The sequence below is a fragment of the Anolis sagrei genome, chromosome 5, assembly GCF_037176765.1.
Source record: "Anolis sagrei isolate rAnoSag1 chromosome 5, rAnoSag1.mat, whole genome shotgun sequence".
Taxonomy (NCBI): domain Eukaryota; kingdom Metazoa; phylum Chordata; class Lepidosauria; order Squamata; family Dactyloidae; genus Anolis; species Anolis sagrei.
Window position 1 is genome coordinate 82,623,569 of NC_090025.1, and position 12,234 is coordinate 82,635,802.

Below are 12,234 nucleotides of genomic sequence, written 5' to 3' on the forward strand. Positions count from 1 at the left end.
GTGCTGGGTTTGGGCCTGCCACTTTTGGACTCTCGCTTGCTGGGGTGTTCCAGCGAGTGTCTCTGTAGATCTAAGAAAACTATGTCTTGATTTAAGTCGTTGACGTGCTGGCTGATACCCAAACAGGGGATGAGCTGGAGATGTCTCTGCCTTGGTCCTTTCACTATTGGCTGCTACTTCCCGGCGGATGTCAGGTGGTGCAATACCGGCTAAGCAGTGTAATTTCTCCAGTGGTGCGGGGCGCAGACACCCTGTGATAATGCGGCATGTCTCATTAAGAGCCACATCCACTGTTTTAGTGTGGTGAGATGTGTTCCACACTGGGCATGCATACTCAGCAGCAGAGTAGCATAGCGCAAGGGCAGATGTCTTCACTGTGTCTGGTTGTGATCCCCAGGTTGTGCCAGTCAGCTTTCGTATGATGTTGTTTCTAGTGCCCACTTTTTGTTTGATGTTCAGGCAGTGCTTCTTGTAGGTCAGAGCACGGTCCAGAGTGACTCCCAGGTATTTGGGTGCGCTGCAATGCTCCAGTGGGATTCCTTCCCAGGTAATCCTCAGAGCTCGGGATGCTTGTCTGTTCTTAAGGTGAAAGGCGCATGTCTGTGTTTTAGATGGATTAGGGATCAGTTGGTTTTCCCTGTAATAGGCAGTAAGAGCACCTAGAGCTTCGGAGAGCTTCTGTTCTACCATCTCAAAGCTCTCTGCTTGAGCAGTAATGGCACAATCATCAGCATAGATGAAACTCTCTGTCCCTTCTGGCAGTGGCTGGTCATTTGTGTAGATGTTGACCATGGATGGAGCAAGCACGCTCCCCTGAGGCAGGCTGTTCTTCTGTTTCCGCCATCTGCTTCTCTGGCCCTGGAACTCAACAAAAAGGCTCCTGTTTTGTAGCAGGTTTCCTATGAGGCAGGTGAGGTGGTAGTCCTTTGTGATATTATACATTTTTCCTACACATATACCTTTAGGTTATACAGGTCTTAAAGGTAAAGGTAAAGGTAAAGGTTGTCCCCTGACATTAAGTCCAGTCATGTCTGACTCTGGAGTGTGGTGCTCATCTCCATTTCTAAGCCGAAGAGCCAGCGTTGTCCATAGACATCTCCAAGGTCATGTGGCCGGCATGACTGCATGGAGCGCCGTTACAGGCCTTAGGGTCTCGAAAATCCTAAGTGTAATTGTCAGATGAACGAAAGTCCAATTGATATATTTTCTTACCTCCCAGTGGGTTGTGATGATGATGATGATGATGATGATGATGATGATGATGATGATGATAATAATCTTTAATTATACCCTGCCATGATCTCCCCAACGGGGACTCGGGGCAGCTTACATGAGGCAAAGCCCAACAGCACATTACAATAAAATGAAAACCAAAGCACAAAACAACAGCACAGTAAAATACATAAAACATATGAATACAATAAACAACATAAATACAATGAAAAATCATTCAAAATCACAGTGGCAATGAGCGGGCCACATGTACAAGATAAAATACTAAAACTCAGAGTGAGATAGCAATGGAGCAGATTATTTGTGAGGGAGAAACTCATAAAAACAGGGCCTTCATACAGGCAGCAGGAAGTGTACCATAGGGATAAAAACATTGAGGGGGAGCAGCAATGTATAGTTATATGATTACTCTCCAAAAGCACAATGGAAAAGCCAGGTTTTGAGATCCTTCTTAAAAGTTTCCAAAGTGGGAGCTTGCCTAATCTCACCGGGCAATGAGTTCCAGAGTTGGGGGGCCACCAAGGAGAAGGCTCTCTCCCTTGTTCCCACAAGGCGGGCCTGTGATAACGGCAGGGGTGAAAGGGGAGCCCCCCCCCCCCCCGAAGATCAGAGAGCTCAGGCAGGTTCATGGAGGGAGATATGGTCACGAAGGTAGGCGCGTCCCAAACCGCCCATCTTGAGCCTTTGGAATACAGTGTGGGAATGGATATAAATCAGTGAGTGGTGGCCTGGAGCCAGCCATTTGCTCAAATGTTGGCTTATAGTAGTGACCAAGTGAGAGATCCATAGAAAATAACTTGCAGATTTTTATTTACACTCTTGTATCTTATTAAGAAACAGATAAGCACTATAGCCCAACAGCCACATACCATTTCTGGTTTTTTGGTGTGTTTTGGGACCTCTTTGGCTACCACAACACCAGTTAGATACCATTTTGAAAAAGTGCTCAATGGGGGTGTTTGCATATCGCTGTTGTGTATCTTTGTCCCAGGTTCATCTGAAAATCTCCCAAGTGGCTATAGGTTTTCCCTTTTCTGCTGGGGTTGCATTCATCCAGAAAGAGTTCAGTCAATAAAGTCTTAAGTTTCTCAGTTTGCTAAATTATTTCTTGTACATACATACAACTGTCACACATCTCCTTGACGACTCTTCCATTCCAGAATGTGTCTGCAATTACCTGGGAACGGTTCGTGAGCAATGCAGCAGCTCTGAAGACTGTGAGTGTGAGAAAGAAACAGGACAATGCCAATGCCTTCCTAATGTGATTGGACAGAGCTGTGACCATTGTGCCCCAAACACTTGGAGGTTGGCTAGTGGGAATGGATGTGAACCATGTGGCTGTGAGGAGGAACGTTCCTTTGGCTCATCGTGCAATGAGGTAAGAAGCCATCTTCACTATCTTAGAGAACTGCAAACTCTTGACCTTTCCTGGGCATGAAATCCTTGCAAAGGAAGACTAGCAAGAGTGTCACAATGTCAGGCTCTGCCTTATTTAAGTAGAGATGAACCAAACAAATACCCAGTTTGTATCAAGCAGTTTAATTAAAACAGCACTAACTTTCTGGCTGTTTTAATAGTCCAAAATATAAAACATCAAGATTGCACTCAGCCACAGAATATAAAACAAAAACAGCAAACACTGTTGCAGGTTCAGGATAACTCCGTAGTCAAAAGGTCCGGTCCAGTGGTCAAACGCCAAGAGTTCAATAAACAAAGTCCAGGGATCAAGAGTCTATATCGTAGTCAAAAGTCAGTCTAAAAATTCAAGGTTCCGGGATTCCAGTGGTTCAGGAGACAGGTCAGGACACCGAAAATCCACAAACCTGGGGGAAAACCAGCAGCATCTACCACCAAGATAAGACAAATACTTTTCTCCCGAAGATCAGTCCCAAGGCTAGCTCCTTATATCCAGAAACACCCAGCAGCAACCTATCTCTTGCATACCTTTACCCTTAATTGCTTTCACCCATGAACTCTTACTTACAGATTACGCAACCCTTTAGAATTAAGACTTACATTACATCACTAACTGCTAGGCCTACCACAAACCACCAATAACTGTAGAACATGATACATGACAAAGATAAAAACCAACAAATTGATTTACAGTAGCCCCCCCCACACACACACACACACACACGTTTTCTTGAGGGTTAGGGGTACAGTACCCCTAGGAAAAGTGGAATTAAAAAAATCTGATGAATTTTAGGACCTCTAGATGAATTTCTGCTAGAAGTTGAGCATAGAATTGCACTAGAGGACTTAGGGCCCATCCAGACAGGCCCAAAAACTGGGATTTGTCTCGGTTTTTACCGGAGGCCTCCAAATGACGCCTCTGGTAAAAATTAATTAATTCGGAACAAACCAAGATTTTCCTGATTTGTTCCAAATTAATTTGATACTCCATTCAATCCGGGCCTGGGTCTAATGCGGTATTGGGCCTGTGGAGACTCACTTCCATGTAGTCTTGGGGCTACCAGGGGGTGAGTCTTCATTGCCATTCCCCAACCTTTTGGGCTCCTGGAGCTCAAAGGTGTGGTATGGCGTTCACCTTCTCCCCTCAAGCCCCCAATTTCCTCCTTGCTCCTGTCTCCTCAGGCATCATTTCCTTGTGCCAGGAGGATACAAAGAGAGAAGTTGTGGTAGCCAGGTACCATTTACTTAACTTTTAGGGGGAAATTGGGGGACTTTAGAGTGGCTTCATGCTATCTGAAATTTAATCAAAACGGCATGTAGCCATCCAATCCCCGGGAAAGCCCTTTTTTTGAGGGGGGGGGGGACTCAAACCTACACCAAGGTGGGTTACTTAAACCTACTTTGGTACGGATTTTAGTCCTGTCTGGAAGTGCCCTAGAGATAGCTAGAAACGTGATCCCTCTAGAAAATTCTAGGCCCTCCAGAATGACAGAACAACATTCTACAGAGGTTGGAAACTTCCATAACAAATTGTTGCAGTGGCCCAATGAAGTTTTGAGCATTTTGTAAAAGGCATTCTGATTAACAACTTTCTTTTAATTGACAGTTTACTGGGCAATGTCAGTGCATGCCGGGATTTGGAGGACGCACGTGTAATGAATGCCAAGAATTTTTCTGGGGTGATCCTGGTGTAGACTGCCAAGGTGAGCATGTTATTTTCACAACTCCAAAAGAACACTTTCAACATCTTTATATGTTTCCAATATATGTTACTTTTGCTACAATTGAAAATCCAGATCACTGTTGACGGACAGCACACTTGGACCTTGTGTGTGCAAAAAGAAAAAGAAGACAAAGCAGCATTCTTATAAAAGGCATATAATTAGATCCAAGCAAGAGCAAAACTCAACATTTCATTCATTAATTTGCTTTTTTAATGTTGCAATATGTATTATTATAGAGTACAAAGACACTCCCTGGTTTGAGCTGGCTTTTCTCTTATATTGATTTTTTATTTTTTTATTTTTTTATTTTTTTGGTTTACTTTTACCCCGCCCTTCTCACCCCGAAGGGGACTCAGGGCGGCTTACACAACCAAGGCGCAATTCAATGCCCGCAACATACAGCAACAATAAAACAAAATAACGCAAATTAACAATCAGCAGCAATACATTACATCTATAATCACTAAAAACAATAAAACCAATTGCAGTCGTCTATTCGGGATGTAACAAGAGCATGGACCACTGTGGCCAGGCTCTTGTTACATCCCGAATAGACTATTGCAACGCACTCTACGTGGGGTTGCCCTTGAAGACGGTTCGGAAACTTCAACTGGTCCAGCCAGACTGCTCACCGGGGCGACGTACAGAGAGCACACCACCCCTCTGCTGTGTCGGCTCCACTGGCTACCAGTTCAGTTCCGAGCCCAATTCAAGGTTCTGGTTTTGACCTACAAAACCCTGTACGGTTCCGGTCCAGCGTATCTGTGTGAAAGTATCCCCCTCTACGTTCCACCACGGAATTTAAGATCATCTGAGGGGGCCCTGCTCTCGACTCCACCGCTTTCCCAAGCGAGGCTGGTGGGGACGAGGAGCAGGGCCTTCTCAGTGGTGGCCCCTCACCTGTGGAACTCGCTCCCAGTGGAGATCAGGGCGTTGACATCACTCCTGTCCTTCAGGAGGAAGGAAAAGACGTGGTTGTGGGACCAGGCCTTTGGGCAATCTGCTAACTAGGTAAGGACAACCAGACAAATAAAACCGGCAGGACTGATAAATGTGGAAGGAAACTCTGAACTAAGAGATAGCGAACATTGACCGGCAATAAGGAGTAATTGGTTTATATCGGTTTGTATGAAATTTTTATTGGTTTTATTGTTTTTAGTGAGTATAGATATAATGTATTGCTAAATCTAATCATAGCAAGAGGCTTGTTACGATGTCATCATCATCATCATCATCTTTATTTATACTCCACCACCATCTTCCCGATAGGGAATTGGGGCGGCTTACATGAGGCCAAGCCCAAACAACAAGTTACAGCAGAATAAAACCAAAAACACAAACCGAAAATGCAGACAATAAACAACAACATCATAATTACATAAAACATGTGAATACGTAATGATATAAAATTACAATAAACACAATCACAATGACGATGGGTGGGCTACATGTAGTGATTAAAAGAAAAACTAATTAAAAACTAATTAAAAACTCGGGTGAGATAAAGGAGAAACAGGTTATTTGCGGAGGGGGGCTCATTATAGCGGGGGTTGTGTGATCAAACTTTGTAGATTTTTGCATCTTAATAAAAGAAATTGGTCTAGTTGGAGCTTCCGAACAGTCTTCAAAGGCAACCCCACATAGAGTCCGTTGCAGTAGTCTATTCGGGATGTAACCAGAGTGTGGACCACCATGGCCAAGTCAGACTTCGCAAGGTACAGGTGCAGCTGGTGCACAAGTTTTAACTGTGCAAAAGCTCCCCTTGCCACCGCCGAAACATAAGACTCCTTCTACACTGCTCTATATCCCAGGATCTGATCGCAGATTATCTTTTTGTCCAAGATGATCTGGCAGCAGAGACTCATATAATCCAGTTCAAAACAAATAATCTGGGATCAGATCCTGGGATATAGGGCAGTGAAGGTCTATCCTAAGTTATATGAAATCAATACATTCATTTCAAATGGCTGCCTTCTGATTGTCAACCCCACATATCTAAGAATACTCTTTTTGTTCCTCTTTTGAAGACCTAGCCCAGGGGTCCTCAAAAAAAGCCCCGGGGGCCGAATACGGCCCTCCAAGGTAATTTACCCAGCCCTCGCTCAGGGTCAACCTAAGTCTGAAACGACTTGAAAGCACGCAACAACAACAACAATCCTATCTCATCAGTCAAAAGGAGGCCCACACTTCCCATTGAAATCCTAATAAGTTTATATTTGTTAAAATTGTTCTTCATTTTAATTATTGTATTGTTTTAAAGTGTTTTTGCACTACAAAAAGATATTTTATTTCTCGTGTCAGGGCAGCCAGTCAATTATATTACATTTCTAACAGAACAAAGCAAACAAACGGAGAAAATACAAAATGTGTGAGTTTGGTAGTTGATTAAATGTCCTTTGACCAGTATCTGGCCACTTGGAGTGCCTCTGGTGTTGCTGCAAGAAGGTCCTCCATTGTGCATGTGGCTGGGCTCAGGGTGCATTGCAGCAGGTGCTCAGTGGTTTGCTCCTCTCCGCACTCGCATGTCGGGGATTCCACTTTGTAGCCCCATTTCTGCATCTCGTGGTGCCAGAGCGCAGTCTGTTCAGTGCCTTCCAAGTCGCCCAGTCCTCTGTGTGCCCAGGGGGGAGTCTCTCATTTGGAATCAGCCATTGGTTGAGGTTCTGGGTTTGAGCCTGCCACTTTTAGACTCTCGCTTGCTGAGGTGTTCCAGTGAGTGTCTCTGTAGATCTTAGAAAACTATGTCTGGATTTAAGTCGTTGACGTGCTGGCTGATACCCAAACAGGGGATGAGCTGGAGATGTCTCTGCCTTGGTCCTTTCACTATTGGCTGCCACTTCCCAGCTGATGTCCGGTGGTGCGATACCGGCTAGACAGTGTAATTTCTCCAGTGGTGTAGGGCGCAGACACCCCGTGATAATGTGGCATGTCCCATTAAGAGCCACATCCACTGTTTTAGTGTGGTGAGATGTGTTCCACACTGGGCATGGATACTCAGCAGTAGAGTAGCATAGCGCAAGGGCAGATGTCTTCACTGTGTCTGGTTGTGATCCCCAGGTTGTGCCAGTCAGCTTTCGTATGATATTGTTTCTAGTGCCCACTTTTTGCTTGATATTCAGGCAGTGCTTCTTGTAGGTCAGAGCACGGTCCAGAGTGACTCCCAGGTATTTGGGTGCGCTGCAATGCTCCAGTGGGATTCCTTCCCAAGTGATCTTCAGAGCTCGGGATGCTTCTCTGTTCTCGAGATGAAAGGCACATGTCTGTGTTTTAGATGAGTTGGGGTGCAGATATGTGCAGTGTGCATTAGAATTCATTCATGCTTTTTTCAAATTATAATCCGGCCCTCCAACAGTTTGAGGGACTCCGACCTGGCCATCTGTTTAAAACGTTTGAGGACCCCTGACCTAGCCATACTAGTTCAGAGTCATATCCAAGCTGACAGAATATATGTGCAAAGTATTCCCGAGATATGTGTCCCACCATTAAAAAGCAACAGGCACGTTGAAAGTTTGGCTTCCTTTAGCATGTTTGTAAGATTGTCTGCTCGAGGGTTGCAGATGTATTATACAGGGATTTGTTCCAAAGACATTTGTACATTCCTTATTCCACATGAGCTTTGAACTAACCCTGCACTAGCTAATCCAGCACCACTTAATGTTCTTCGGTGTTGTGCAACATTAGGAAGTAAAGATAAACTCTTTCCAAGTATGTGCAGTCCTGGTTTTGATCAACTGTAAGACAAATCTGGCAAAGAGCACGAGACAGCTTCCTTGTATTGATTTCGAAATAAAAGCACAGAGCGACTTGTGTTCCTTCACTACTGTAGCATGTGGAAATTAGGACAGTGAGTAATTAAATGTTGCCATATGAAGTGGCTCCATAAGCAGCATTTATTCCATGTATTGTCAAAGGCTTTCGTAGCCAGAATCACTGGGTTGTTGTAGTTTTTTCGGGCTATATGGCCATGGTCTAGAGGCATTCTCTCCTGACGTTTCGCCTGCATCTATGGCAAGCATCCTCAGAGGTAGTGAGGTCTGTTGGAACTAGGAAAAAGGGTTTATATATCTGTGGAATGACCAGGGTGAGACAAAGGGCTCTTGTCCGCTGGAGCTAGGTGTGAATGTTTCAACTGACCACCTTGATTAGCATATAATGGCCTGACAGTGCCTAGAGCAAACTTTTGTTGAGAGGTGATTAGATGTCCTTGTTTGTTTCCTCTCTGTTGTTGTGCTGTTGTAATTTTAGAGTTTTTTAATACTGGTAGCCAGATTTTGTTCATTTTCATGGTTTTCTCCTTTCTGTTGAAATTGTCCACATGCTTGTGGATTTCAATGGCTTCTCTGTGTAGTCTGACATGGTGGTTGTGAGAGTGGTCCAGCATTTCTGTGTTCTCAACCTTTCTAATGCTGCAACCCCTTAATACGGTTCCTCATGTTGTGGTGACCCCCAACCATAAAATTATTTTCATTGCTACTTCATAACTGTAATTTCGCTACTGTTATGAATCGTAATGTAAATATCTGATATGCGGATGTATTTTCATTCTCTGGACCCAATTTGGCACAAATACCTGATATGCCCAAATTTAAATACTGATGGGGCTGGGGGGGGGGGGGTTGATTTTGTCATTTGGGAGTTGTAGTTGCTGAGATTTATAGTTAAGAATAAGAACTTTATTTTTATACCCTCTCCCATCCCCCTGAAGGGACCCAGAATGGTTCACATGGGGTCAAGCCCAAAACAACATGCCGTTAAAGCAAGGTAAATAAAATATCAAAACAGCATAAAAACAACAACATCTATCTATATAAATAAAAATTTAATGTTCATTTGTGGGATTAACATAACCCAAAAACCACTGGACGAATTGACAACAAATTTGGACACAATACACCTATCAGGCCAACGAGTGACCATTACTCATAAAAACATTGAAAAACACAGCGGAAGAGACTTAAAAAGCCCCCCCAAAAAATACATTACAACGCATGCGCAAAACCACATATATACACATATACACACATATATGCATATATACACACACAAAACACATATACACAGAAAGAGGGAGGGAGGGAGGGAAGGAAGGAAGGAAGCAGAAAAGAAGTAAAGAAGGAGGGAAGGAGAGAAGGAAGGAAAGAAAGAAAGAAAGGTAGAGAAGGAAGGAAGGAGAGAAGGAAATTAAAAAAATTAAAGAAAGAAGGAAAGAGTGAGGGAAGGAAGGAGAGAAGAGACGAAAGAGAGAAAGAGGAAAGGAAGGAAGGAAGGAAGGGAAGAGACAAGGAAGGATGGAACCAAAGAGCAAAGGAAGGGAGGAAAGAAACAGGTCGAGAAGGAAGAAAGAAGGGAAAGAAAAAGTGGGAAGGAAGAAAAGAGGGAGGGAGGGAAGGAAGGAGAGAAAGAAAGAAGGGGAGAAAGAGGGAGGGAAGGTTGGCCACAGCAACATGTGGTGGGTACAGCTAGTAAACAATAACAAAACAAGCATCATAAGCAACAACCAGAAATACTTCTAGACTAGGTTCTTGTGGTTTTTTTCAGGCTATATGGCCGTGTTCTAGAGGCATTTTCTCCTGACGTTTCGCCTGCATCTATGGCCATAGATGCAGGCGAAACGTCAGGAGAAAATGCCTCTAGAACACGGCCATATAGCCTGAAAAAACCCACAAGAACCTAGTGATTCCAGCCATGAAAGCCTTCGACAATACTTCTAGGCTCATTTTGGGGAGCGGGGCTGGTATGCAAACGAGTTAGAGAATAGGCTGGTCAATAAGGTGGATAGAACCTATAGCATATAGAGCAGTTATAGTTAAACTACAATCAAAGAGCATTCTGAACTCCACCAATGATGGAATTGAACCAGACTTGGCACAAAGAACTCCCATGACCAACAGAAAATCCTGGAAGGGTTTGGTGACATTGAGTTTTGGAGTTGTGGTTCACCTACATCCAGAGAGCACTGTGGACACAAACAATGATGAATCCGGACCAAAAATTAGCATGAATACTCAATATGCCCAAATGTGAACACTGATAGACTTTGGGGAAAATAGACCTTGGCATTTGGGAGTTGTAGTTGCTGGGATTTATATGTCACCTACAATGAAAGATTATTCTGAACCCTACCGAGAAAATTGGGCCAAACTTCCCACACAGAAACCCCATGATCAACAGAAAAACTATGTTTTCTATCATAAAAACAAGGAAAAGGTTTATTAAACTGCAAAAACTTTGTTTTTGCGGGATATCCTGCAGCACATTGTGCTATAGTTTTTCAATGAATTTCTCATCGAGTCTCAACCAATTCAACATAGTTTGTGGCAGCCACAAAAATGTCATTTCTGGACTATAGCAACTACTTTTGAAGTAAGTACCACACAGTCAAATAGGAAATAACACTTTCAAACCAGAAACAGAAAACTTTTCAAATGTATAATAATAGATACTCAATCTGTACTAGAATTTGGGCTCCTTATATACTGAAAATCAATTATAGCACGGCTATCTATTGTGCTGATTTTGCTGTTTCTGGATTGACTTCTGAATCATATACATCCAAGAGAAAAATTTAATGCCTTCAAAAAAAAAAAAAAAAACAACAACCCATAAATTCCCATAAATTTCAAGATGGTTAGTCCTCCAAAAAGACTAACTTGACTTGCTGATATGCTTTGGGTGTGTAACATGATCTATCATGAGATCTTCAAGTGAAGGCACCAGGCTTCTGTTTTTGTCACACCCTGGTAAGGAATGTGAATAATTAGCCATTCTCTTGAGTGCCTTTTCCCCAGAAACTAATAGTTAGTGTGTAGGGAGGGAGGGTTAAGTGACTCCTTTCCCCCCATAGCCTTCAAAGAGGAATGAATCGCTTGAGGGGGTTTACGTTCCACAGCAAGCAATTCACTGTGGGAATGTTAAAGTTGCTTTGATGGAAATAAAACCCCTTGTGTTGGTATAATTCTGAGAACAAAAAGGCCATTTTGTTGAATTGCTCCAACATAAGTTGAGCAGCGGGACAACACTCCCAGTTGAGGATGGGGTTTCCCTATATATGAATTCTCCACAAGAAATCTGGTTTTATTTATGGCTTTAATCTGGCTTTAAAATGGGAATGTATTTAAATAGCCACACATATAAAACTACTGACACCTAGTATTGTCCTTCCCTATGCACTTGTTACCATTTTCTCTAAGGCTCCTTCCACCCTGCCCTATATCCCAGTATCTGATCCCAGTTTCTCTGCTTATCCCAGATTATATGGCAATGGGGACTATGTTTGAGGGAAGCTTCAATCTTGATGGATGAAATATCAACAAGAGACTGCAACTAGAAAGAGAAGGAAGGAAATCCATACATTGCAAAGCTCCTGATAGATTTATGGATCATTTTTATGTGTTAAATTTCTGAAGCCTTTTTGAAAGATATGACATTGCTTTAATCTGCTGGACATCAACATTTCTATCATCTTGATAGCTGACAGTCTGTACTTTTGATCCATTTTGGTTTCCATTCATCACAATGGTACCTGCATCTCTACTGTAGTCAAATTTAGAGCTATGGACCTCAGATAAGAGGATCCATGCCTGGCAAGCATTATGTTAACAGCCCAATTTGAGATCAGAGAACACACTTGGCAGGCGAAGACAGGTGATAGAGGTTTATTACAATCTGGCCAGAAAGGATACAAGCATAAGCCTGAATACAGACAGCTTGGATTTTTAAGTAGTTCTGTTTCCTGTTCACTTCTGGGTTTTCAACTCTCCTTTAGCACCTGGCTATTGGCCTGACAAGATTTTCTTCCTTTCCCCTAACTGCTCTTCTCTCTATTCTAAAACCCAATTCATGGGGTTTAGAGGGCATGTGG

At 43.1% G+C, this 12,234-nt stretch overlaps 1 protein-coding gene across 1 annotated transcript in view; it reads left to right on the forward strand.

Moving 5' to 3' along the window:
- Positions 1-12,234, forward strand: part of LAMB1 (laminin subunit beta 1) — a 134,647-nt gene that overhangs the window by 86,541 nt on the left and 35,872 nt on the right. The window contains exons 22-23 of the mRNA XM_060778391.2: positions 2,394-2,611; positions 4,256-4,352. Of these exons, the coding sequence (XP_060634374.2) occupies positions 2,394-2,611; positions 4,256-4,352 (315 nt within the window). The remainder of the gene's footprint in view (positions 1-2,393; positions 2,612-4,255; positions 4,353-12,234) is intronic.